Here is a 24,768-nt window from a genome sequence, read left to right as displayed (position 1 = left end):
CAATAACTAGTCATCTATGTCACTGTAGAAACAGTATCAAAGCTCATTATGAACCAATAGGCGATAATGTGCTTTAGGGTGATGTCTAGGCTGACCAATAGGAGAGGAGCAAACTAAAAGTATATCCGGCTCTAAACATATGTGAGATGTGTCCCTAATTTGTACATTATGCCGTTTACTCCAGGGGGTAAATGTATCAAGCTGAGAGTTTTCCGGCGGGTTTGAAAAACCAATCAGATTCTAGTTATCATTTATTTAGTACATTCTACAAAATGACAGCTAGAATCTGATTGGTTGCTATAGGCAACATCTCCACTTTTCAAACCCACCGGAAAGCTCTCAGCTTGATACATTTACCCCCTGGTGTAATATATTTACTACCTCTCACATTTATTTCACAGTCTTCTCTATTCACTCACTGCACCAGGCTGTCTCTACATAAAGAGGTCACACTGTGCATTTCACAGTACAAGCCGGGAATGGTAGATCCACCAACAGGTGGGTGTATGTGTCCTCATCCAGAACAGGACATGAGATGGTACCAGCTGATGGTCAACTATAGATAGAAAGACAAGCCAGAGACCCATAACTCATGCTGAGATACTCTGCATAACATTACAGATCCAGGTGCACTTTTTGAGCACATCTTAAGCACCCCTCCATTTCTATGAATGGAATTGTAAAGACAAATGCTTATGATCGTTTGTCAAACATTCCAGTTATAGACATAGAAAATGAGGAATATCTAATTTAATTATTAAATACAAAGAGTGAACATTTAGTGAGCCTATATAATTGTTTAGGTAAAAAAAAAACACATATCCATCAGGTGTAACCTTTCATCCTCAGAAAATCCCAGTTAACCCAGAAAAAGTCAAACAGGCTCAATAAAGCGTAGTCCAATCTATTCTAAGAGAAAAAATCCCTTTATGACTGGCAATCAGACTACTCCCTGCACTAACATGCTATCATGTGTGTTTTTAATGCAATTAGCACTGCATGTTGTTTAACTAACATGAATCTACCTACAGTGTCCGTCGAGAACAGTTCTTGTGGGATTAATCCCAGCTTCACTGCTCTGACTTTAAAGAATCCTTTCTGAGACAAAAATCAAGAGGCTCGTTGAGACGTATGTCTGATTTAGTTGCACAATATACTCCTTTTTGTACTGTGCGTTCAGCTCAAACAACGCATGCATAAAGGCATTTCCAGATTTCTGGGCATTTTTCGCTTACGACTCCTCATGACTGTGAAGGCGAAACGGGGCAGGTGTAGCCAAGGGGAGGTGAGGACATGTTCCCGTAACTGTGACTCAAGTACTTGGGCCTGCAAGTTCATTTACTTTATATTATTATATAATTACATGTTATATTGAAGATACGACTTGCACATAACTGCACATTTCATATCTGCATCTGTCCCTGCGTATGGTGGAGGTGTAAATGTATCCAAATTGACTCGAGCCTCTAAATCTCTTCCACCCACAAGAGTCTTGATACTTCACAAGTTGCCAGAGAACGTCCTGCATTTACTTATACTCAGTGATTGTATACCCCTTATACACATCAATTCATTAAGGAACATAAATGGAGATACGTGACATATTTTGCACTAAATTACTCTGCGCATGCCCATAAATGGACTATACGCCAGTGTACACAAGTGTATGCAACTCATCGAGCACAAAGGACACTTCCGACAGCCTATGATTTCAGGGGCGGAACGGAGAGAGGACTGGGCGTAGGCACGTAGTCAATGTACAGTAAGGGCGTCTGATTCAAGCTTTGGGCATCTCTAGGGTACGTGTTTTTCTGTCCTATCACTTGTACCACCTACGGGTTGGGTGTAAGTGCCGATTACTAGTGATGACAGTCCCGTATGCATGCTATAACATGTGTTTGCAATCAAGAGCGACTGTAAAAATTTATTTTATGTACAGTAGGTAATACTAACATTCTGATTTATGTATTTCATTTTAAAAAAAAAAATTAAAAAATCTTTCATTTTTTATGTTGTTCATTAATGACTATATTATTAACAGATGACAATAATTGAATTTTTCTCTGTGCGATCTGTTGAAACTTTATATTCCACATATGTATTGTATGTATCCAGCAGTGTGTTGTGTTTGTCTTAATACAGCAAGTGATGTGCATGCAGGGCGTACTAACACCCGTATTCAACAAGAGACGTTTCCTCAGATCCGCTTCTAGGACGTGCACATAGCTGAAATAAACGTTCGTTTTGTGTGTGCCTTAATGAATCAGTCCCCTTATCTGTACAAAGAAAGAAAAATTCCGTCGCACTGATTGCTGGGAGTTTGCCCAAATTCTTACTTTTTACAAAATTCCTCTAATTCAAGAAGTAACCAAAGAACAACGTAAACTCAATATGTGTAAAGAAGGACTAGAAAGTTGTTTTCAAACTAGGTGCACATGTTCTCCCGAGACCAATTGAATATAGTTATTAAGTGATTGTCATAAATATTAAAATATCATTTTTATTAACTTCATTAAAAACAAAATAGGATAAAAATAGCGAAATATAAGTGTTTAGTGAATATAAGTGAAAAAAGGGTGATAATAAAAATCGCTGGATGCACGCGCTTTATAGGTCCTAAATACCAGTATGATTGAGGGTAGCCTAAAATTCTAACATATAAATCCCTCTATAATAAGCTATGGAAGGCATAGCGAAACGCGGGTTGACATTATCGCTGCATGCACCCGGATCCATAGCTAATTAGAGGGATGTTAGAATCTAAGGCTCCTTAAGTCCAGAGCTAGTATGGAGCAATCAGGAAGCAGATAGCAATTCACTCCCCGCAATTGGCATGCTAAATAGGCAGCAATAAGATAAGTTGATCTGCTCACAGCTATATATATAGGGAGTAGACTGCCTTACAGGAGCATATTTTAGTTATTAACGGCTCATCACAATACAGGGATTTGGTTGCTTGAAAGGAGCCCAACCCAGCTTCTCTAACATAGACTACCTACCCTCAATCATACTGGTATTTAGGGCCTATAAAGCGCGTGCATCCAGCGATTTTTATTATTACCCTTTTTTCCCTTATATTCACTAAACACTTATATTTCACTATTTTTATCCTATTTTGTTTTTAATGAAGTTAATAAAAATTATATTTTAATATTTATGACAATTACTTAATAACTATATTCAATTGGTCTCAGAACATGTGCACCTAGTTCAAAAACAACTTTCTAGTCATTCTTTACCCTTATCTGTACAGTATTGGTTTTCACAGTTTACTGCTTCAGTGTTTTTAGACCTCTTTGTCAGATGTTGCTATGTTACACTGAAGTAAAACTACAAGCATTTCATAAGTGTCAAAGGCTTTTATTGACAATCACAATAAGTTTATGCAAAGAGTCAATATTTGTTGTGTTGACCCTTCTTTTTGAAGACGTCTGCAATTCGCCCTGGCATGTTGTCAACTTCTGGGCCACGTACTGGCTGATGGCCACCCGTTCTTCCTAATCAATGCTTAGAGTATGTCAGAATTTGTGGGTTTTTGTTTGTCCAGCTGCCTCATTAAGATTGACCACAAGTTCTCAATGGGATTAAGATTTGGGGAATTTCCTGGCTATGGACCCAAAATTTCAATGTTTTGATCCCTGAGCCACTTAGTTATCACTTTTGCCTTATGGCAAGGTGCTCCATTATACTGGAAAGAGCATTGTTCATCACCAAACTGTTCTTGGATGGTTGGGAGAAGTTGCTCTTGGAGGATGTTTTGGTGCCATTCTTTATTCATGGCTGTGTTCTTAGGCAAAATTGTGAGTGAGCCCACTCCCTTGGCTGAGACACAACCCCACACATGAATGGTCTCAGGATGCTTTACTGTTGGCATGACACAGGACTGATGGTAGCGCTCACCTTTCCTTCTGTGGACAAGCGTTTTTCCAGATGCCCCAAACAATCTGAAAGGGGATTCATCAGAGAAAATGACTTTACCCCGGTCCTCAGCAGTCCAATCCCTGTACCTTTTGCAGAATATCAGTCTGTGCCATTATTTTTTCTAGAGAGAAGTGGCTACTTTGCTGGCCTTCTTGACACCAGGCCATTCTCCAAAAGTCTTCTCCTCACTGTGCGTGCAGATGAACTCACACCTGCCTGCTGCCATTCCTGAGCAAGCTCTGCACTGGTGGTGTCCTGATCCCACAGCTGAATCAACTTTAGGAGATGGTCCAGGCGCTTGCTGGACGTTCTTGGGCACCCCGAAGCCTTCTTCACAACTATTGAACCTCTCTCCTTGAAGTTCTTGATGATCCGATAAATGGTTGATTTAGGTGCAATCTTACTAGCAGCAATATCCTTGCCTGTGAAGCTCTTTTTGTGCAAAGCAATGATGACTGCATGTTTCCTTGCAGATAACCATGGTTAACAGAGAAAGAACAATGATTTCAAGCACCAATCTCCTTTTAAAGCTTCCAGTCTGTTATTGTAACTCAATCAGCATGACAGAGTGATCTCCAGCCTTGTCCTCGTCAACACTCTCACCTGTGTTAACAAGAGAATCACTGACCTGAGGTCAGCTGGTCCTTCTGTGGCAGGGCTGAAATGCAGTGGAAATGTTGTTTTTTGGATAAAGTTCATTGTCATGGCAAGGAGGGACTTTGAAATTAATTGCAATTCATCTGATCACTCTTTATTATATTCTGAAGTATATGCAAATTGCCATCATAAAAACTGAGGCAGCAGACTGTGAAAAATAATATTTGTGTCATTCTCAAAACTTTTGGCCATTAATGTAGTGTAAATAAACCTATCTCCAACAGTCTTTCCTTGTGAGCTCTTTATCAATTTAGATGCCCTCCTCTGCGTATTTATGGCGATGCCTCATCAGTGTTTTAAAAATGGGGTGGAATGATACCTTTCTCTTAAGCCGATGCCCCATTTAATACAAGTTAATATCCCAGATGGCGCAGTTTTCCTCATATGCGGTTTCTAAATTTATAATCTATAATAATACCCAGATTCTTCTCCATCTTATCCTATAGTGCAGGCCTGGCCAACCTGCGGCTCACCAGGTATTGTAAAACTACAAGCCCCAGCATGCTTTGCCAGTAGATATGCAGACGATAGGTGGTAGGACATGCTGGGACTTGTAGTTTCACAACGCCAGGAGAGCCGTAGGTTGGCCAGACCTGCTCTAGTGTTCTGCCTAAGGTGTAATTTATAAAGAAATGAAACAGCATCGGTTCCAAGACAGAACTATGGGATATGTTACATCATAGTCCTTCTGTAACAAAACATCTGCGGTATGCCTGTACACGGTTGCCGGTGTATTACACTCCATACCGCTCTCTCACTCTGACGCTTGAGATATGTTGTGATTTATATGCCAGAGAAAGAAAAAAGATGATCAATCCGCTCTAAGGTAAGGACAAACCTCAATAGATATCATATGTTATATGAGGGGGTGCTCCCTAAACTAGACGAATCTAGAACATAAAAGTAATCAATTGATGATAGACATCAACTGAAAAAGGTAGTGTGTGGGGCCCTCCTGTCCATGAAGGTTTTATAAAATCAACTTTATTAATAATTTTTATTAAAAATTAGGCAAATATCGGATATCAGACTAGGCGAATTTATTAAAAGAATATAGAAGTGCAAAAGATTAGAAATTGGTGTGCAAAGATAAATAAAATAGACCCCTAAAGGGAGCCGGTAATAATGTAATTTATTTGAAGAATTACTGAATTTGTTGACTAGAGAAATAACCGAGTCAATAGTAATTGATTCTAATAGTCAGAATAATGCACCGTAAACCAAAATTAGCTCATATATTGGATTTCGTTGGAATACTCCTTTCCAAATTATGCAAATATTATTATATCAATTAGGGATAACTGTCAACTCCCCACAATTCTGAATATCAATGTATATGCATATATAGCGTGATTTATATGCCCGAAGGAGCCATTTAAATTCTGTACCTGAATAGTAATAGGAAAATGAATATTCTTCAAACAGCATAGTAGGATAATAAAACAGGGATGATGTATAAAGGCATTATCCCATAAAACGCTATCAGAGAAGAGGGACAGGCTAAACGCCAGATCTGTAGATAGCAGATGGATGACTTGTGTTATACTCAGAGATACCTGAAAACGATGGTAAACGTGTCACTAAAACACAAATCTTCCTCTTCTCCCAAGATTTCCGACCCCTTCACACAGGGCATCACTAGAAGAGATAGTGGAGAGATATTCTGTCAGTACAAGGGGTTAATGGTGATATTAATGGTGATATTGTGCCAGTTACAGGGTTAATGGAGACTATTCTGTCGATAAAGGGGTTAATAGTGAGATATTTTGGCAGTAAAGGGTTAATATCGGGATATTGTCAGTAAAACGGTTAATAGTGATATATTATGTCAGTAAAATGTTAATAGAAAGATACTGTCACTAAAAGGGTCAATTAATTCTGATAAATTCTGTCAATAAAGGGGTTAATATTGAGAAATTTACAGTAAAAGCTAAAATTAAGATATTCTGTCAGTATAACAGGTAATAGTGATATATTATGTCAGTATAACAGGTAATAGTGATATATTATGTCAGTATAACAGGTAATAGTGATATATTATGTCAGTATAACAGGTAATAGTGATATATTATGTCAGTATAACAGGTAATAGTGATATATTATGTCAGTATAACAGGTAATAGTGATATATTATGTCAGTATAACAGGTAATAGTGATATATTATGTCAGTATAACAGGTAATAGTGATATATGATGTCAGTATAACAGGTAACAGTGATATATTATGTCAGTATAACAGGTAATAGTGATATATTATGTCAGTATAACGGGTAATAGTGATATATTATGTCAGTATAACGGGTAATAGTGATATATTATGTCAGTATAACAGGTAATAGTGATATATTATGTCAGTATAACGGGTAATAGTGATATATTATGTCAGTATAACGGGTAATAGTGATATATTATGTCAGTATAACAGGTAATAGTGATATATTATGTCAGTATAACAGGTAATAGTGATATATGATGTCAGTATAACAGGTAATAGTGATATATTATGTCAGTATAACAGGTAATAGTGATATATTATGTCAGTATAACAGGTAATAGTGATATATTATGTCAGTATAACAGGTAATAGTGATATATTATGTCAGTATAACAGGTAATAGTGATATATTATGTCAGTATAACAGGTAATAGTGATATATTATGTCAGTATAACAGGTAATAGTGATATATTATGTCAGTATAACAGGTAATAGTGATATATTATGTCAGTATAACAGGTAATAGTGATATATTCTGTCAGTATAACAGGTAATAGTGATATATTCTGTCAGTATAACAGGTAATAGTGATATATTATGTCAGTATAACAGGTAATAGTGATATATTATGTCAGTATAACAGGTAATAGTGATATATTATGTCAGTATAACAGGTAATACTGATATATTATGTCAGTATAACAGGTAATAGTGATATATGATGTCAGTATAACAGGTAATAGTGATATATGATGTCAGTATAACGGGTAATAGTGATATATTCTGTCAGTATAACAGGTAATAGTGATATATTATGTCAGTATAACAGGTAATAGTGATATATTATGTCAGTATAACAGGTAATAGTGATATATTATGTCAGTATAACAGGTAATAGTGATATATTCTGTCAGTATAACAGGTAATAGTGATATATGATGTCAGTATAACAGGTAATAGTGATATATTATGTCAGTATAACAGGTAATAGTGATATATGATGTCAGTATAACAGGTAATAGTGATATATTATGTCAGTATAACAGGTAATAGTGATATATTATGTCAGTATAACAGGTAATAGTGATATATTATGTCAGTATAACAGGTAATAGTGATATATGATGTCAGTATAACGGGTAATAGTGATATATTATGTCAGTATAACGGGTAATAGTGATATATTATGTCAGTATAACAGGTAATAGTGATATATTATGTAATAGTGATATATTCTGTCAGTATAACAGGTAATAGTGATATATGATGTCAGTATAACAGGTAATAGTGATATATTATGTAATAGTGATATATTCTGTCAGTATAACAGGTAATAGTGATATATTATGTCAGTATAACAGGTAATAGTGATATATTATGTAATAGTGATATATTCTGTCAGTATAACAGGTAATAGTGATATATTATGTCAGTATAACAGGTAATAGTGATATATTATGTCAGTATAACAGGTAATAGTGATATATGATGTCAGTATAACAGGTAATAGTGATATATTATGTCAGTATAACAGGTAATAGTGATATATTATGTCAGTATAACGGGTAATAGTGATATATTATGTCAGTATAACGGGTAATAGTGATATATTATGTAATATTGAGATATTATGTCAGATACCATCAGAACAGTTTGAATCCGCGCTGAGAAGTGACATCTCCTGACTGACAGCAGCGGGAACCAATCACATCGCGCCTCATGTGCCAGGTTGTCAGGCAGATGGAGCCACGCCCGCGGCCCTCTCTATTGGCGGCGCTTACCGCCTCTCCGCCAATCAGAAATCACAGAGTCGTGTATCCATCTGACGTGACGTCACTCAGACCGGCTGGGGGAAAAGACAGTGTATAAGGTGAGTGTGTGGTGCTGGCAGGAGGCGTTCCCATAGCAACGGGGGCTCAGCCCTGTTCCCTGCAGTGTTGCCCACATGCCCCCCAGATACCCAGCCTGGCACAGCCTCAATGGAGCCCTAACTAGCAGTGCTGGACATGGGGCTCTGATGTATGTGACACAGGACACCCACAAATAATAATATTATGTATTTATATATAGATATCTGCAATCTGTGCATTTAGTAGCCTCCTTCAACCTGCATGACTACACCAGCTCTGCACCTTGTCATGGTAATGATGATGAATGCACAGTTTGCAGCACTAGATACAGATATAAGAGCATAGGCAAACCGAGGGGGGTTTCCTAGTCCCTGGAAACCCCCCTCCAAGCCTGGGGCACTGTATAATTGAGGTGGCTGGACCCTGCTCCCTCTTCACACGGCTCTGCTTGAAAAGGGAGAGCTGCGTGCACCTAGCAGTAGTGCACGCAGCATTGCCCATGTATATTATGGGGATAGGAAGAGTTGGAGAGCAGCCAAGCACTGTATAATATTATAGCCACAACCCCATGCATGCTGGTCACGTCCACTGGTGGTGTGGAAACCCCCCTCTACAAATCCTGCGTTTGCCCCTGAAGAGGGGTAATGTCCTGCTCTATTTCTCATCTTTAAGTCACCCTTTCACTACCTGAGAAAGAAGCATTTAGTAATATCAATAAATCCCTAAAATGTCAAACTACCAGATATATAACCCCATTCAATACAATGATGTCCAATTAGACCAGGGGCAAACTTTTTAAGGAAAAGTATGTAAAAAAGTAAATAATTAGTCTCCTGGACAAAACCATGTTACAATGCAAGGGGTGCAAATGAGTTTTCTGTTTTGCACATAAGTTAAATACTGTCTGTTTTTTCATGTAGCGCAGAAAGACTTGATAGCTTAGGCTAGGTACACACTGAAGAATTTTGTTACCGACGTGTTATCTCAAACGATTGTACCTAGGACTGAAGGTCCGATCAGTCTGACGATTCATCCATACACACTGACACGATTTACCTTCCGATCCATAGGCAAACCGAGGGGGTTTTCTAGTGCCTGGAAACCCCCCTCCAAGCCTGGGGCACTGTATAATTGAGGGGGCTGGAACCTGCCTCTGCTTCACATGGCTCTGCTTGAAAAGGGAGAGCTGCACCTAACAGTAGTGCACGCAGCATTGTCCATGTATATTATGGGGATAGGAAGAGTTGGAGAGCAGCCAAGCACTGTCTAATATTATAGCCACGCCCCCATGTATGCTGGTCACGCCCACTGGCGGCGTGGTGTTGAAACCCCCCTCTACAAATCCTGCGTTTGCCCCTGAGATCTGTGCTCTTCATCTGGTCCTTTAGTCTCACTAACTATAATCGCCTTGCTATAGCCATCTACATGTCCTAACGAATCTCGTTAGCTTCTGTAACTCTGAAACGGAACATTCTGTCTCAGAACCAACAAATGAATTATTCCTTCTACAGCGCTCTCTGCATTTATTCACCAGGACATTCATCGCTAGCATCGGCTGACAAGAGCCCGACTCTGTAAACGCTATGGAGATCGTGACCATGATGAGTGTATACACACTACATGATTGGTCGGTAAATATTAAACAGTACGACCGACCAAATGGAACGGTGATCGGCACTTTGGGACGACTTTCGACCATCGTGTCACTAAACACACTAACCCGACTTCCGACCGAATGGTCGTATGTCGGCTGATTTGCCCGATTATTGGACGAAAACGCTCCAGTGTGTACCCAGCCTTATTGTTACTTGTATATCTCAGGGGTACGTATACCCGATTGTCGTGCGTTTTAAACCAAACGCACTTTGCGAGCAGTAAGCGCCTCTTCATGGATCAGGCCCATTATCCTGATCTGTAGGTGCCGTTCTCTCTTTGTAGAACCAGATAACGATGTCTTTACCCTACAAATAAAACAGACCATAATAACCCAGCCACACTTGTGTACAATCTTACAAACAGTATTTATTACTGAAATGCCAATTACAAGCCCTTACAATGGGTAGAAATATCTGTGCCGGACGCGGCTCCGAATCCCATTGAGAAGTCTCTTTGTGTCGGGACAATAATGAAGATATTCCCGGTTCATCAGCATAAATCTGTGAGGACCAGCGTGGTCTGTGGGTGGTCTCCTCACAGTCCTATGGTGATAGCGTTGGCTGTCTGTGTTTACTTGTAGTACAAAGACACCGTTATCTGGTTACACTTGGTGCAACAAAGACAGAGATTGGCTGTAAAGAGTTCATCTACAGATAAGCAGAATATCTGTAATACATGTAATGCTTGTAATCAGATAATTATTAATGGAGTTTAAGGTATTACACTATGAGCGCCCTATTCTTTGATTGGAGGGATAATCTATTGTGTGATCACTATGAGCATCAGGTGGATAATGAGATCACTCTGTTGCTGGACTTGTTCACAGATATACTTCTATGTGTCCTGAATGGGTCACACACATGGATCAGACGCAGAAGGTCAGGGGCCGGCCCCATAGTGGGCCACCTTGGGCTGGGTCACTGGGCCACCTTGGGCTGGGTCACTGGGCCACCTTGGGCTGGGTCACTGGGACACCTTAGGCTGGGTCACTGGGCCACCTTGGGCTGGGTCACTGGGCCACCTGCATTAATTTACCTTTGAAATGTTCCTAATAGGCTGAGCTGAGTCTCTACACCCACCATACATAAGGAAAGAAGTGGTACTGTGTATTGTTGTTCATATATACTGAGAGCTACGCCCTCCATACATAAGGAAAGAAGTGGTACTGTGTATTGTTGTTCATATATACTGAGAGCTACACCCACCATACATAAGGAAAGAAGTGGTACTGTGTATTGTTGTTCATATATACTGAGAGCTACGCCCACCATACATAAGGAAAGAAGTGGTACTGTGTATTGTTGTTCATATATACTGAGAGCTACACCCACCATACATAAGGAAAGAAGTGGTACTGTGTATTGTTGTTCATATATACTGAGAGCTACGCCCTCCATACATAAGGAAAGAAGTGGTACTGTGTATTGTTGTTCATATATACTGAGAGCTACGTCCTCCATACATAAGGAAAGAAGTTGTACTGTGTATTGTTGTTCATATATACTGAGAGCTACACCCACCATACATAAGGAAAGAAGTGGTACTGTGTATTGTTGTTCATATATACTGAGAGCTACGCCCACCATACATAAGGAAAGAAGTGGTACTGTGTATTGTTGTTCATATATACTGAGAGCTACACCCACCATACATAAGGAAAGAAGTTGTACTGTGTATTGTTGTTCATATATACTGAGAGCTACACCCACCATACATAAGGAAAGAAGTGGTACTGTCTATTGTTGTTCATATATACTGAGAGCTACGTCCTCCATACATAATGAAAGAAGTTGTACTGTGCATTGTTGTTCATATATACTGAGAGCTACGTCCTCCATACATAATGAAGGACGTGGTACTGTGTATTGTTGTTCATATATACTGAGAGCTACGCCCTCCATACATAATGAAAGAAGTGGTACTGTGTATTGTTGTTCATATATACTGAGAGCTACGTCCTCCATACATAATGAAGGACGTGGTACTGTGTATTGTTGTTCATATATACTGAGAGCTACACCCACCATACATAAGGAAAGAAGTGGTACTGTGTATTGTTGTTCATATATACTGAGAGCTACACCCACCATACATAAGGAAAGAAGTGGTACTGTGTATTGTTGTTCATATATACTGAGAGCTACACCCACCATACATAAGGAAAGAAGTGGTACTGTGTATTGTTGTTCATATATACTGAGAGCTACACCCACCATACATAAGGAAAGAAGTGGTACTGTGTATTGTTGTTCATATATACTGAGAGCTACGTCCTCCATACATAAGGAAAGAAGTGGTACTGTGTATTGTTGTTCATATATACTGAGAGCTACGCCCTCCATACATAAGGAAAGAAGTTGTACTGTGTATTGTTGTTCATATATACTGAGAGCTACACCCACCATACATAAGGAAAGAAGTGGTACTGTGTATTGTTGTTCATATATACTGAGAGCTACACCCACCATACATAAGGAAAGAAGTTGTACTGTGTATTGTTGTTCATATATACTGAGAGCTACACCCACCATACATAAGGAAAGAAGTGGTACTGTGTATTGTTGTTCATATATACTGAGAGCTACGTCCTCCATACATAATGAAAGAAGTTGTACTGTGCATTGTTGTTCATATATACTGAGAGCTACGCCCTCCATAAATAAGGAAAGAAGTGGTACTGTGTATTGTTGTTCATATATACTGAGAGCTACGTCCTCCATACATAATGAAGGACGTGGTACTGTGTATTGTTGTTCATATATACTGAGAGCTACGCCCTCCATACATAATGAAAGAAGTGGTACTGTGTATTGTTGTTCATATATACTGAGAGCTACGTCCTCCATACATAATGAAGGACGTGGTACTGTGTATTGTTGTTCATATATACTGAGAGCTACGCCCTCCATACATAATGAAAGAAGTGGTACTGTGTATTGTTGTTCATATATACTGAGAGCTACGCCCTCCATACATAATGAAAGAAGTGGTACTGTGTATTGTTGTTCATATATACTGAGAGCTACGCCCTCCATACATAAGGAAAGAAGTGGTACTGTGCATTGTTGTGCATATATACTGAGAGCTACACCCACCATACATAAGGAAAGAAGTTGTACTGTGTATTGTTGTTCATATATACTGAGAGCTACACCCACCATACATAAGGAAAGAAGTGGTACTGTGTATTGTTGTGCATATATACTGAGAGCTACGCCCTCCATACATAATGAAAGAAGTGGTACTGTGTATTGTTGTTCATATATACTGAGAGCTACGCCCTCCATACATAATGAAGGACGTGGTACTGTGTATTGTTGTTCATATATACTGAGAGCTACGCCCTCCATACATAATGAAAGAAGTTGTACTGTGTATTGGTGTTCATATATACTGAGAGCTACACCCACCATACACAAGGAAAGAAGTGGTACTGTGTATTGTTGTTCATATATACTGAGAGCTACACCCACCATACACAAGGAAAGAAGTGGTACTGTGTCAGGTTAAAAACATAAACATTATCCAGGATAAAAGCCTCCATAGACACACTGTGTAATTAGGGACCACTGGTAAGTATGTGAGTCACAGTGACATCACTGCAATACTGCACTTGCACAGCTAGACGTCAGAGCTAGCAATCTAATCAACACTAACAGGACTCTGTTCTATCCAGACAGCCCTGTGTCAGTCCCTGCCCCCTCCCACAAGAAGCTCAGGTGTCTCCGACCCTCCCATGGGCAGTCTCTTAAAATGGCAATGCCCGTAGGAATGCATTGTGACGGTCTCCTGGGCTCTGCAGCGTTCTCACCGGCAGTAGGTTGTGCCCTGTATATTAGACCCTGGGACATCTTTATACAGTACTTAGTATACCGCGGGCAGACTGCTCATTAAGCTGGACGCCCATCCACCCAATCACTGAGGAACCTCCCTTAACATATTTACTGATTATATGGAATCCGCTTTCATTTCAGCCATATAGGATGGTCACAAGTGCTGAATTACATCTCATTATTGGAATATAAACACCAGCGCTCCCTCCCAGCTTCTTGCCCAATAGTCGTATTCCAATAAATAACTCCAAACGCTGTCTCTCCTCTTGCTTCCAACCTGCAGGTTCTTCGGCCAGTGAGGTTACACTTCTTTCCGCTGCAAAGTGTTGTCTGACCATTTCAAAATATTTCCGAAGGCCGTTCCTTATATCCATCACCCCCTCTCTGTATCCTCCTTGTAATAGATTATACCGTTTGCTCATGCAAGTCTGCACCATCACCCTTCCTCATTGTGTTATACCACCAGCCTGCCCGCTCGGTCTGTCTTCTCTCTGTACCTGTGTGGGCAGGTCAGTAATACATAAAGATGAACAGGTAAGTGAGCTTTTCTGAAACCAATAACACGTATAGATTCTTGTTTGTACGGGTGGATCAGTGACAGGTTCACCTTAAAGTTCATCTTAAAATAGCTGATGAATCACCCGAAAGTAAATCTGGTTGGCCAATCCGTCTTAAAGGGAAATAACCTACTGATACGTCGGCTATTGTCACTTTATTCTCCTATAAATGTTAAGCAGAGCCTGTGGTTCATCAAAGGGAAGCTTCGTTTTTGGCATCGTTAAGTTTATTGGCATTAAGAGCTGATATATTGTTTGCCTATGTTACCCCAAATATGATGGTCAAACCCACTGCTCAAGAGCTAACAACTGGTCATGTTTTCAGTATTTCTGTCTGTAGAAACAAGTGGGGGATAATTACTGATCCTGAAGGATAGATTTACTCACCTGTGTGTGATTAAAGACATCCTGAAAACATGACCTGTTGGTAGATCTTGAGGACTGAGTGTTGAGTACATCTGGGGGTAAATGTATCAAGCTGAGAGTTTTCCGGCGGGTTTGAAAAGCCAATCAGATTCTAGCTATCATTTATTTAGTGCATTCTACAAAATGATAGCTAGAATCTGATTGGTTGCTATAGGCAACATCTCCACTTTTCAAACCCGCCGGAAAACTCTCAGCTTGATACATTTAGCCCCTGGTCTGTTGCTTACATCTGAACCAGCTTTATTTCATGGTCATAAAATGATCTGACAGGAGGAAATCTCTACAGAGAAATACCTGTTTCATTCAACACACACAATGAAGCTATATAAGCGATATAATCCATGCCGTAGTTTATCTAGTAGATCATTGTCAGTCAGCACCCTGGTGACAGTAGAAAGGACCCAACCTTTGAGCACAAACGCGTTTCCTTGTTATTTTAACTCTTTTTTCGTTTTCTCTGCTTCCTCCCCAAGAAGTTTTATTGTCTCGTAAAGTTTCTTTAGCTACAGATGTTATATCGGTGCTTCTCATCCTGTTACCTTTCCAGGCGCCCTTATAACATAATGTTGGACGGGAAACAGACGATGTTCTGATATATCAGCGGCAAGAGGGTGTATTGTGGAAAGAAAATATAGCAGAAATATGCTAGTTTAGGGATTATTTGGAATGGAAAACTGAAATTTGCTATTTTGAGATTGGCTTGGGGGTATTGGTGTACCCAGAGCAATTGTGGTTTACTGTCGTCAGATGACATGACCTACTGCAACGTTTTGCATTTCAGAGCAGCCAAACCTCCCTCCAACCTAGTTCATCTGCTCCGCCTCCCATCACTGTTCGTCCAATCGGGGAGAGGCGCCTCAAAAATGGTACCCTACTCCTGGTTTGCAGACAATATTTGTATGGGAAGCAGGGGCGACAGGGGGGAGGTACAAAGGAATGGGTCCAGGCCTGTCTGTAGTGGGAGGAGCTTCCAGCTTGGCATGGCCACTCCCACTTCAGGAGCTATGAAAGAGGCCCCAAGAAGTTGCTGTACCGGGGCCCGAAATTCCTTTTGGTAGCCCTGAAGGGAAATGCTGACCCTCGTCACAGACTAGGCTCCGAAATCATGTCCTGTACTAACAGTACATGTCTGGTTGTGGACATGCGTCATTCATACAGTGCTGCCCTTAGTACCCGAAACAATCTATGCCTAGCAACGGGACAATCTGCGCCTAGCAACGTGACAATCTATGCCTAGCAACGGGACAATCTGCGCCTAGCAACCAGAACAACGGAATCGCACTTCACCATTCACTAGTTGTGCGGCACATCGACATGCCACAACATAACACTGCACTGTACTATTATACAGTCGGAATATTATAGCACCCACATGTTCCGCTGCGCTGTACAGCAGAGGAGTATATATTATTTATACAGTAAGACGCTGTTCCCAAGAGCTTACTACCTGTAAACGGAGAATGAAAAATAAAAAAATAGAATCTGCGTCTCAAACTTGTCTCGGATTTTACTGAAGTTGTTTTTTGGGTTTTTTTTTAAGTATCTATCAGATACTGCACAAAAGACTAAAAAGAAGACAATATTTTCTATATCTTGTTGCAGGCCCTGCGCAGTACTGTCAGATACTCCTGTAGCCGCGTTGTGTCTCTGCTGTTCCATCACACTCCTGGGTTGTGGGATTGTAATGCGCCGTCTCGTCCATCCACCAGGACTGAGTATGACCGAGGGATGGCTGGCCTTTAAATCTACCTAATTACCCCCAAGCATTCAGTTTGGTAGAGGTGCAAAGTAAAAGTCACATCCGTCATAGAAACCAATGCAAAATAATCAAATTAAGGTAGAAAGGCCTGGAGATTTATGAAATTTTTTAACCCTTCCACTTCCTGATCCACAGATTCCCTCTGACGTTGGCACCTTGAGTTGAATAAACTCTACACTGCATCTTTATCTCTGCAGCCTGTACAGTATGTGATTCAGTCACTGCTCTTCCTGCAGAGTGACTCTACCCTACAGACACACCTATCTAATCTCAGTCACCATTAGCAGAGCCAACCTGTGAGACAGGTGCAAGGGGGAGGGACACACCCATTCAACCTGACAAACAACAGCTCCGTTCCCCTTTTAAGACTAGAGGGTGGACCCGGCCGGCTGCCCCATCCAGGATGTGCAGATCCTGGAAGCCAGCGATCTAATCTGCGGCTGGAGAGCAGACCGTTCCCATCGCTGGTGCTAGGTAGGGAGACCTGCGGGGAGCATTGTGCTGGGGAGCTGCAGGGTCAGAGGGAGATGCTACTTGGGATTTATATAGTAGGGTTAGCTCTGAGTTATGCATGCAGTGTGTCTGGGGTGTACAATTGTCTTACTTTACAGTTTATATGTACTAATGGAGGTATGTTGTATTGGCAGTCGGTGAGTTATCCCCCCTATTACATAGGACACACACAGTAAGGTGTAATGACCAGAAAGATATATGCTAATTTGCATGTTCTATATGCAAATTAGGAGTGTTTAGGAAGAGTCATTGCATTGCTCTGGAATATTGAGTAATGTTGGCAAAGAGCTTGCAATCTAGTAGGCTGTGACCACCTAAAGTTGGCAGATAGTAATTAGGAGGTGATGCAGAGATACAGTATGTAATGATATAGGCATAATCATAACACAGAGGCTATAAATTCTTTTCAGTGTGACCTGAGTGTTTACTAGGTTGTAAAAGCCAGTGATCATCGTAATTAGAGTATAGGAGATTATATAGTGGTGGTAAAACTTTGCTGTGTGTATCCACAGTGTCGCTGCAAGCTGCAACCCCTCCTGTGGGAACATGGACTTGTCCAGACCAGAACTATTGCTTGGGTCTATATTCGAGTCGCAGGAGGAACTATTCCATCCCGAGGGGTTTCCAGGGACCGACGCCGTCAATTTCCCTCTGTCTGAGCCCCATGTGTTTCCAGGCGACAAACTGTATGAAGAATGGCCGGTCAGCGGAAGGACGGTAAGTGGTAATCAAAAGTCCAAGGGCTAGATTTACTAAACTGCGGGTTTGGAAAAGTGGAGATGTTGCCTATAGAAAACAATCAGATTCTAGCTGTCATTTATTTAGCACATTCTACAAAATGACAGCTAAAAGCCGATTGGTTGCTATAGGCAACATCTCCACTTTTCCAAACCCGCAGTTTAGTAAATATACCCCCAAATGTTGTTATATGTTAATCAAATGTTCTGATGTGTTTACCTAATGTAGCCACTAGGTGGTGCTTCTACAGAAAATTCAATATTGAATTATTCTTAAATGGTGATATTCATTTAAACAGGGGTCCATGTGAAGCACTACTGCAACCTATATGCTGCATTGAACATCCCTAAATACAGGGAGAGTAACCCTTTTAAAAAAAAAATATAATTTTTCATTTTGCAATATTTGCTGTTTAAAGCTTATTTTGTAAAATTGCTATGTGCTACTTCGAGGATACATTTATTTCTAGCTGGGTATATTATATAGCACACCTGTGGGTTTATGAGGTCAGTCGCATAAGGAGTAAAGAGCTCTTGGCCTGCTGGGTCTTGTAGTTCCTCAACAGCCCACAAACAGGTTGCTTATAATCTATTCAGTGTTGTTGTACGCTGGACCTATATTGGACAATAAACTTTCTCTTCCCACGACTGTGTAACCGCAGCTATATCCTTGTTAGTGTTTGGTTAATACATTAACGCTTATCACAAACGTGATTATGCATTTGTTTTTTAAATGTTTCTAATCCAAAAGCAATTATTTGCTTTAGATTTTATCGGCTGTATAAAGCTCATTACGGGTTTACCTGGGCAGTGGTCAACATCATTCACAACAATATGATTTGTGCATGGCTGCCCACTTATACACACTGGGTAAGGATGTGTACACAGATTAGCGGGCTCCAGCAAACATACAAAGAAAGCTTTATACTTTCGCTCACTGGCTTGTAGTACAGGATATGTAAATGTCATTTAATAAAGTCTTGTTTGACATGAATGTATCCTAATGTTTCCTAGAGACTTCTTTAAAAACCACTAAGCTGAAAAATACATGTTGCCGAGTGTAAGCTATTGTTTTATTCCGCTGTCTGTCCTCCGGTAGGCTTGTCGTCCGCTCTGCCTAGGAGAAAAATCACACCCCACGTCCACCGTGATATCTCGGATATCCTCAGATCTGACCAGTTCCTGAATGTTTTACATAAACGTCTGTGTAATTCGGAGCCTTTTTCTATACGGCAGCTTTGCATTGTTGTGTTGTCGATCTTCTAGGAAGAAAGAACATTTGCCATAGTTATAGTTGGTAAAACGATGCTTTGCAGTCTGCAGATGTCAGCAGAACAAGATTCTGGTTTCTGCAGGTTGTGTTGTGTACAGATTTCTACATGCATTTGCATAAAGAGTGCTTAAAAGCCCTTTGCCGTTTTTGATACACGTACAAGTACCGCAAGATGACAGGATGACTGTGCGTTAGGGACATCTGCTCAGTACATATAACCCTGTGTTTATTGGGTTACAGTACAGACACCCAGCACACATGACTCTCTCCTTCCTGTGTGACCACCCACACTATGCCCTCCCGGTGATTTCAGGGTCTGAGCGAGAGAGAAGACGCCGACGAGTTCCTGAAGATGATGATTAATCCCAACGACGTCTACAACACGGAGGCGGCCACCAGCGAGTCCCTCGAGAGTGACAGCGGCTTCTCGGATGACCCCCGCCCCGAAACCCCCACCAACTGTGACGCCGGCACCCCGCTGCCGCCGCCTACCCCGGTGTATGAGCTGGTGTATGACATCGGGTCCTTGGAGGAGCGGAAGCTGCACAGTGACATGAACGGCGTTGTATCAATTCAATTAGGTAACGAGCACTCATCTCCTGTCCTCTCCCTTCTACCGACCTTATACTATTATGTATACGGTAATCTGCACCACTACCTCCCACTGACCGTATACTATGATGTATACGGTAATCCACACCACTACCTCTGACCAACTTTATACTATGATGTATACGGTAATCCGCACCACTACCGTTTACTGGCCTTATACTATGATGTATACGGTAATCTGCACCATAACCTCTTACCGACCTTATACTATGATGTATATGGTAATCTACACCATTACCTCACCAACCTTATACTATGATATATACTGTAATTCACACCACTACTTCTTACCAACCTTGTACTGTGATATATACAGTCATTTGCACCATTACCGGTTACCAAACTTATACTATGATATATACGGTAATCTGCACCATTACTTCTTACCGACCTTATACTATGATATATACGGTAATCTACACCATTACCTTTTATCGATCTTATACTATGATATATACGGTAACCAGCCCACCTATAGGGTAGTGGTCTCCTTAGCTCTGCTTGTCTGTCCTAATCCACATCAGATAACGATCAACGTATATCTCATATCTATTGAGGAGATAATCTAGTGATGCTGCAGATTCCTGTCAATGTAAATCGTATTACTTTAATTGAGTTTTCCAATTTAAGACCACCTTTAGTTTATTCATTTGTTCACGCCCTACTGCAACTTATACTAGATAGAGTGAAAGGCAGCAGACATACTCTGCCTGGGTGATATAAAGGCTTTGGTTAAAGACACAGGAAGCGGCAAATTAAAAAAAATCTAGTAATACAATTTGCAGGAGGGCGCGTACAAGGTAGTAGAATAAAGTCCAAGTTGTCTGCAGGTGGAGAACTGTCATTATTGCGTTGACTATTCCATGTTTTCTACACCAGGGGAGGACTGGCACTCGTCTGTGCTAATACCTGACAGCTGTATCGTGAGCGAGCTGCCAGCCTTGCAGGCGGGCATGTGTAAGCCCGTAGCGTTACCCGTCCGTGGCCTCTCCCCGGACCTGCTCTCCGTGGAGTCTCTGGTGAGGAACGGTGTCTTGTCCATAGCTCTGTCTGTCTGTGTCCTGGCCTCTGTCATTATATCCACCTCTTTGTCTGCAGTACCCAGAGCTACACCTGACCGACGAGGAGAAGAGGCTCCTGTCGCAGGAGGGCGTGGCGTTACCCAATAACCTGCCGCTCACAAAGGTACGGCCTTCTGCTCGATAAACTGCACTTACCATCAGCAGCAGCCAGAGGGCACTGTAGTAATGCTGGGATCTGTTCAGCCAGTTAATGATTGGTCATGTCCTGGTTTATGTTCCGGAGTTCGTGGCTTCATTATGGCCAAAGAAGCTGGTTTGTGACTTTCTTTACTGATCAGCTTCATCCAGTCACCTTAGAAGACCGTAGCGGTCTAACTGTAAAGGAGAAGGGTCAGCCTCGCTCCAGACTGACCTGTGGCTATTGATGATTGGTACAAATGACAGGGTTATAAGACTGCAGTGAGCGCACATGAAACAGGCATCGGATTGGACGCCTTCCTTATGAGAATTACTGTCTGTGGTGAGAAAGTTAATTTTCCAAAGTAAGGAGATATATGGAGGGTGCACTGTAGCATACTGTAATTATAGCAAGTACCAGAGTTTCTGGAGCATTAGATGTGTTGCCTTATAAGATGCATCAGAATTCTTATGGCTGATATGTGTAAGATGGAATCCCGCCAGCATCCGGTCCCTGCATTCAAAAAAAAAATCATTTGATGCGTTATCCATTAGAATGTTACAAAATGCAGCTGTGTTTTCTGGACAAAGGGCTCTCAGACCATAAGAAAGTGCTTGCTGTGTTCTGTGAAATGCGCTGGGTCCAGAATTGTCCTCTGCAAACTGTGATCCGAGTTGTTTCTCTATCTCGCAGGCCGAGGAACGGATCCTGAAGAAAGTGCGGAGGAAGATCAGGAATAAACAGTCCGCTCAGGACAGCCGGAGACGCAAGAAGGAATATATCGATGGGCTGGAAAGCAGGTGTGATAGATGTGTCCCGGCATTAGGTGGGGTGGGTCTCCTGTGGGCCGTGCAATGTAAAATAATTAGCTCTGTCTCTTTAATTACAGAGTTACGGCTTGTTCTGTACAGAATCAGGAACTGCACAAAAAGGTGGTGGAGTTGGAAAAGCACAATGTGTGAGTGGGGGAGTGGTAATAAGAGGGACTAATTGGATTAAAGGCAAAATGGCAGCTGTGTGAAATGCGTGGAGTTGAGTGATGATGGCAGCTGTGTGTGAAATGCGTGGGGTGGAGGTATGATGGCAGCTGTGTGTGAAATGCGTGGGGTGGAGGTATGATGGCAGCTGTGTGTGAAATGCGTGGGTTAGAGATATGATGGCAGCTGTGTGGGACATGCGTGGGGTGGAGGTAAGATGGCAGTTGTGTGTGAAATGCGTGGGGTAAGGTAAGATGGCAGCTGTGTGGGACATGCGTGGGGTGGAGGTAAGATGGCAGCTGTGTGGGGTGGAGGTAAGATGGCAGCTGTATGGGACATGCGTGGGGTGGAGGTAAGATGGCAGCTGTGTGTGAAATGCGTGGGGTGGAGGTAAGATGGCAGCTGTGTGTGAAATGCGTGGGGTGAGGTAAGATGGCAGCTGTGTGGGACATGCGTGGGGTGGAGGTAAGATGGCAGCTGTGTGGGAAATGCGTGCGATGAGGTGATATAATTATCTGGGGTTTATTTGTATGAAGATGATAGGAAAACATTGGAGGGAGATTGTCACTTCTAATTATTCTGCTCCCTCTTGCAGATCTCTGATCACCCAACTGCGCAAGCTGCAGACCCTCATCAAGCAGACGTCAAACAAAGCCGCTCAGACTGGTACCTGTGTACTGGTGAGTCCCGTGTCATTACACGTGTCCTCTTTCCTGTGTCTTACAACATGTGTACTACGGTGTCTCTCTATATTGCAGATCCTCTTCTTCTCCTTGGCTTTATTCATCTACCCCAATTACCACCCACTCCGCTCTGGAGCCAACCTGAGCGATGGGTCTATTTACGCACCTACTGGAGGTAAGAGAGCTACAGGGATGTACTGTGCTGGCCTTTATTAATAAACACTGCTGGTAATCTGCATTGTTCATGGAGCTTTCCTATTGGTTGGATGACTGCTCTGATTTACTAATTATATCAAATCTGATATTGATGGATTTCTTGCATCCATTTAATATGTAGATGTAGATAAAATTATATATAAAGACAATGGATAAATGAAATTTTGGCTGATGAATAATTACCTGGGGTTCGGCGTCCATAGAATTCAGCAGGGCCTCTAACATCTGTTGTTCACACGATGTTGCTTCCAATCTGTTGCCTGTATGAAAATGGGGGGGGGGGGGGGGGGGGTCGCCTGGTGTGTATGCCAGACAGCAGGTAAATACCCTTCTGGAGCTCTAAGTGAATGAATTGCTTTGGGAGAAAAGCCTTTAACGCTTGCAATCTATTTACAGTTATCTCTAGAAATATTCTGAACAAAGGTGAATTGGCGGAGGTCACGGAGACCCCTGTCCTATCAGAGAAGCCTTCCCCTGAACCTCAGTTGGAAGAGGAGATGCAAGAACCTCTCATTGGACCCCCGGACAACCCAGAGCAAGACGAGACGGATGCAGACAAACGGGGTGCTGTGATCTCCCTGGAGAGACAGGCTTCAGAGGAAAGGGTGCCCCCCAAATTCATTGTCCTCACAGAGAATGGAAACCTCCTGCAGAAGCAGGACAACTCTGCCACCAAGGACCTCTCTAAGTCCGTGCGGACGGATGAGATGTGACCGCTCCGTACGCCCCGCACAAAAACTTTCGGTGAAACTTGCCGTAAACTGTGATTGGAGATGTTACAATTAGACCTGGTCCGCGGCGCGGTGAGTGGAGGAGGTGTCTCCACAACGGCGGGATCACACAGGTTCATATATACAGACCCACAACAGAAACTGCCACCTCCTCTCGCTGCGACTACCACTTTACTCCTGCTCGAATGGAACTTCCTGATATTCAGAGAATTGTTTTATAATATTTATATATGGAATGATTATATTTTAGAAAAGGGGGGGTTCAAATGATATCTCCTGGGAGAAAAAAGAGATTTGTAAAACATTTTAATAAAAATTCTATTTAGTATTTATCTTTCTTGATCCAGTAGAGTGAGTTATTATGGCAGAGGACTGTGTGTACCTATCCAGGTGTAATATGGAGTTGTGTGCGCGTGGACAATAAGCCGTACGGTTACACGTAAGCCGACTTGTGCTTATGTTTCATTTATTAATTGGCCGTCCATCCATAGAAGCCTTGAGTATAGTGTTGGGTGTTGGCGTGTCCACCAGCCGTCTGGTTACTCAGTGAAAGTAAGATTAGTGTCTTCCCTCAATCGGGGCTCAGTAACTTAGTCTGGCCATTGACGCAACAATTTTTGTCACGTTTTAGAATGAGCAATTGGCTTAATATCTGTTTTAATACGTTCTCAGCACACGTGTTGCTGACATGTTTATTGAGAAAGGATCCGATGATGAAGGCGTGATCTCTTCACACGTTAGAACGTCTCTGGTGTGATTAGACTGCAGGAACTTCTAAGACCTTCAGTTCCACCACTTTACACCATTCCAGATTGTATTACCAATCTATTTAGACACCGGATTGTATTCAATCTATTGTCGCTCACACTTGTCTGGATTTTGTTACAATTCCATTAAAAACAATGTGATCTTAAGACTGGACTATAACATGTATAGCCAGCTTTAGTCCA

At 41.5% G+C, this 24,768-nt stretch overlaps 1 protein-coding gene and 1 long non-coding RNA gene across 5 annotated transcripts in view; one reads left to right on the top strand and one right to left on the bottom strand.

The window, feature by feature from the left end:
* Positions 1 to 8,483, bottom strand: part of LOC142108443 (uncharacterized) — a 36,839-nt gene extending 28,356 nt beyond the window's left edge. For both annotated transcript variants that reach the window (XR_012680150.1, XR_012680149.1), the window contains exons 1-2: positions 8,437 to 8,483; positions 6,135 to 6,216 (exon numbers count right to left, since the gene is read on the bottom strand). This is a non-coding gene — a long non-coding RNA (uncharacterized LOC142108443). The remainder of the gene's footprint in view (positions 1 to 6,134; positions 6,217 to 8,436) is intronic.
* Positions 8,484 to 8,609: 126 nt separating this feature from the next.
* CREB3L4 (cAMP responsive element binding protein 3 like 4) lies at positions 8,610 to 24,155 on the top strand. 3 transcript variants are annotated; one of them, XM_075192302.1, is made up of 10 exons: positions 8,610 to 8,665; positions 17,902 to 18,106; positions 19,713 to 19,980; positions 20,891 to 21,030; positions 21,110 to 21,196; positions 21,905 to 22,011; positions 22,101 to 22,169; positions 22,784 to 22,868; positions 22,947 to 23,046; positions 23,484 to 24,155. In XM_075192302.1, the coding sequence occupies exons 2-10, from the start codon at positions 17,936 to 17,938 to the stop codon at positions 23,798 to 23,800; spliced, it is 1,344 nt and encodes a 447-aa protein (XP_075048403.1). In that variant the 5' UTR covers positions 8,610 to 8,665; positions 17,902 to 17,935; the 3' UTR covers positions 23,801 to 24,155. The 3 variants fall into 3 exon arrangements, with proteins under 3 accessions (XP_075048403.1, XP_075048401.1, XP_075048402.1); XM_075192300.1 differs by lacking the exon at positions 8,610 to 8,665 and adding an exon at positions 14,594 to 14,668; XM_075192301.1 differs by lacking the exon at positions 8,610 to 8,665 and adding an exon at positions 17,236 to 17,350.
* The last annotated feature ends 613 nt before the right edge of the window (positions 24,156 to 24,768 follow it).

Source organism: Mixophyes fleayi, chromosome 12, assembly GCF_038048845.1.
Source record: "Mixophyes fleayi isolate aMixFle1 chromosome 12, aMixFle1.hap1, whole genome shotgun sequence".
Classification (NCBI taxonomy): Eukaryota; Metazoa; Chordata; class Amphibia; order Anura; family Limnodynastidae; genus Mixophyes; species Mixophyes fleayi.
This window is presented reverse-complemented; position numbering and strand designations above follow the sequence as displayed.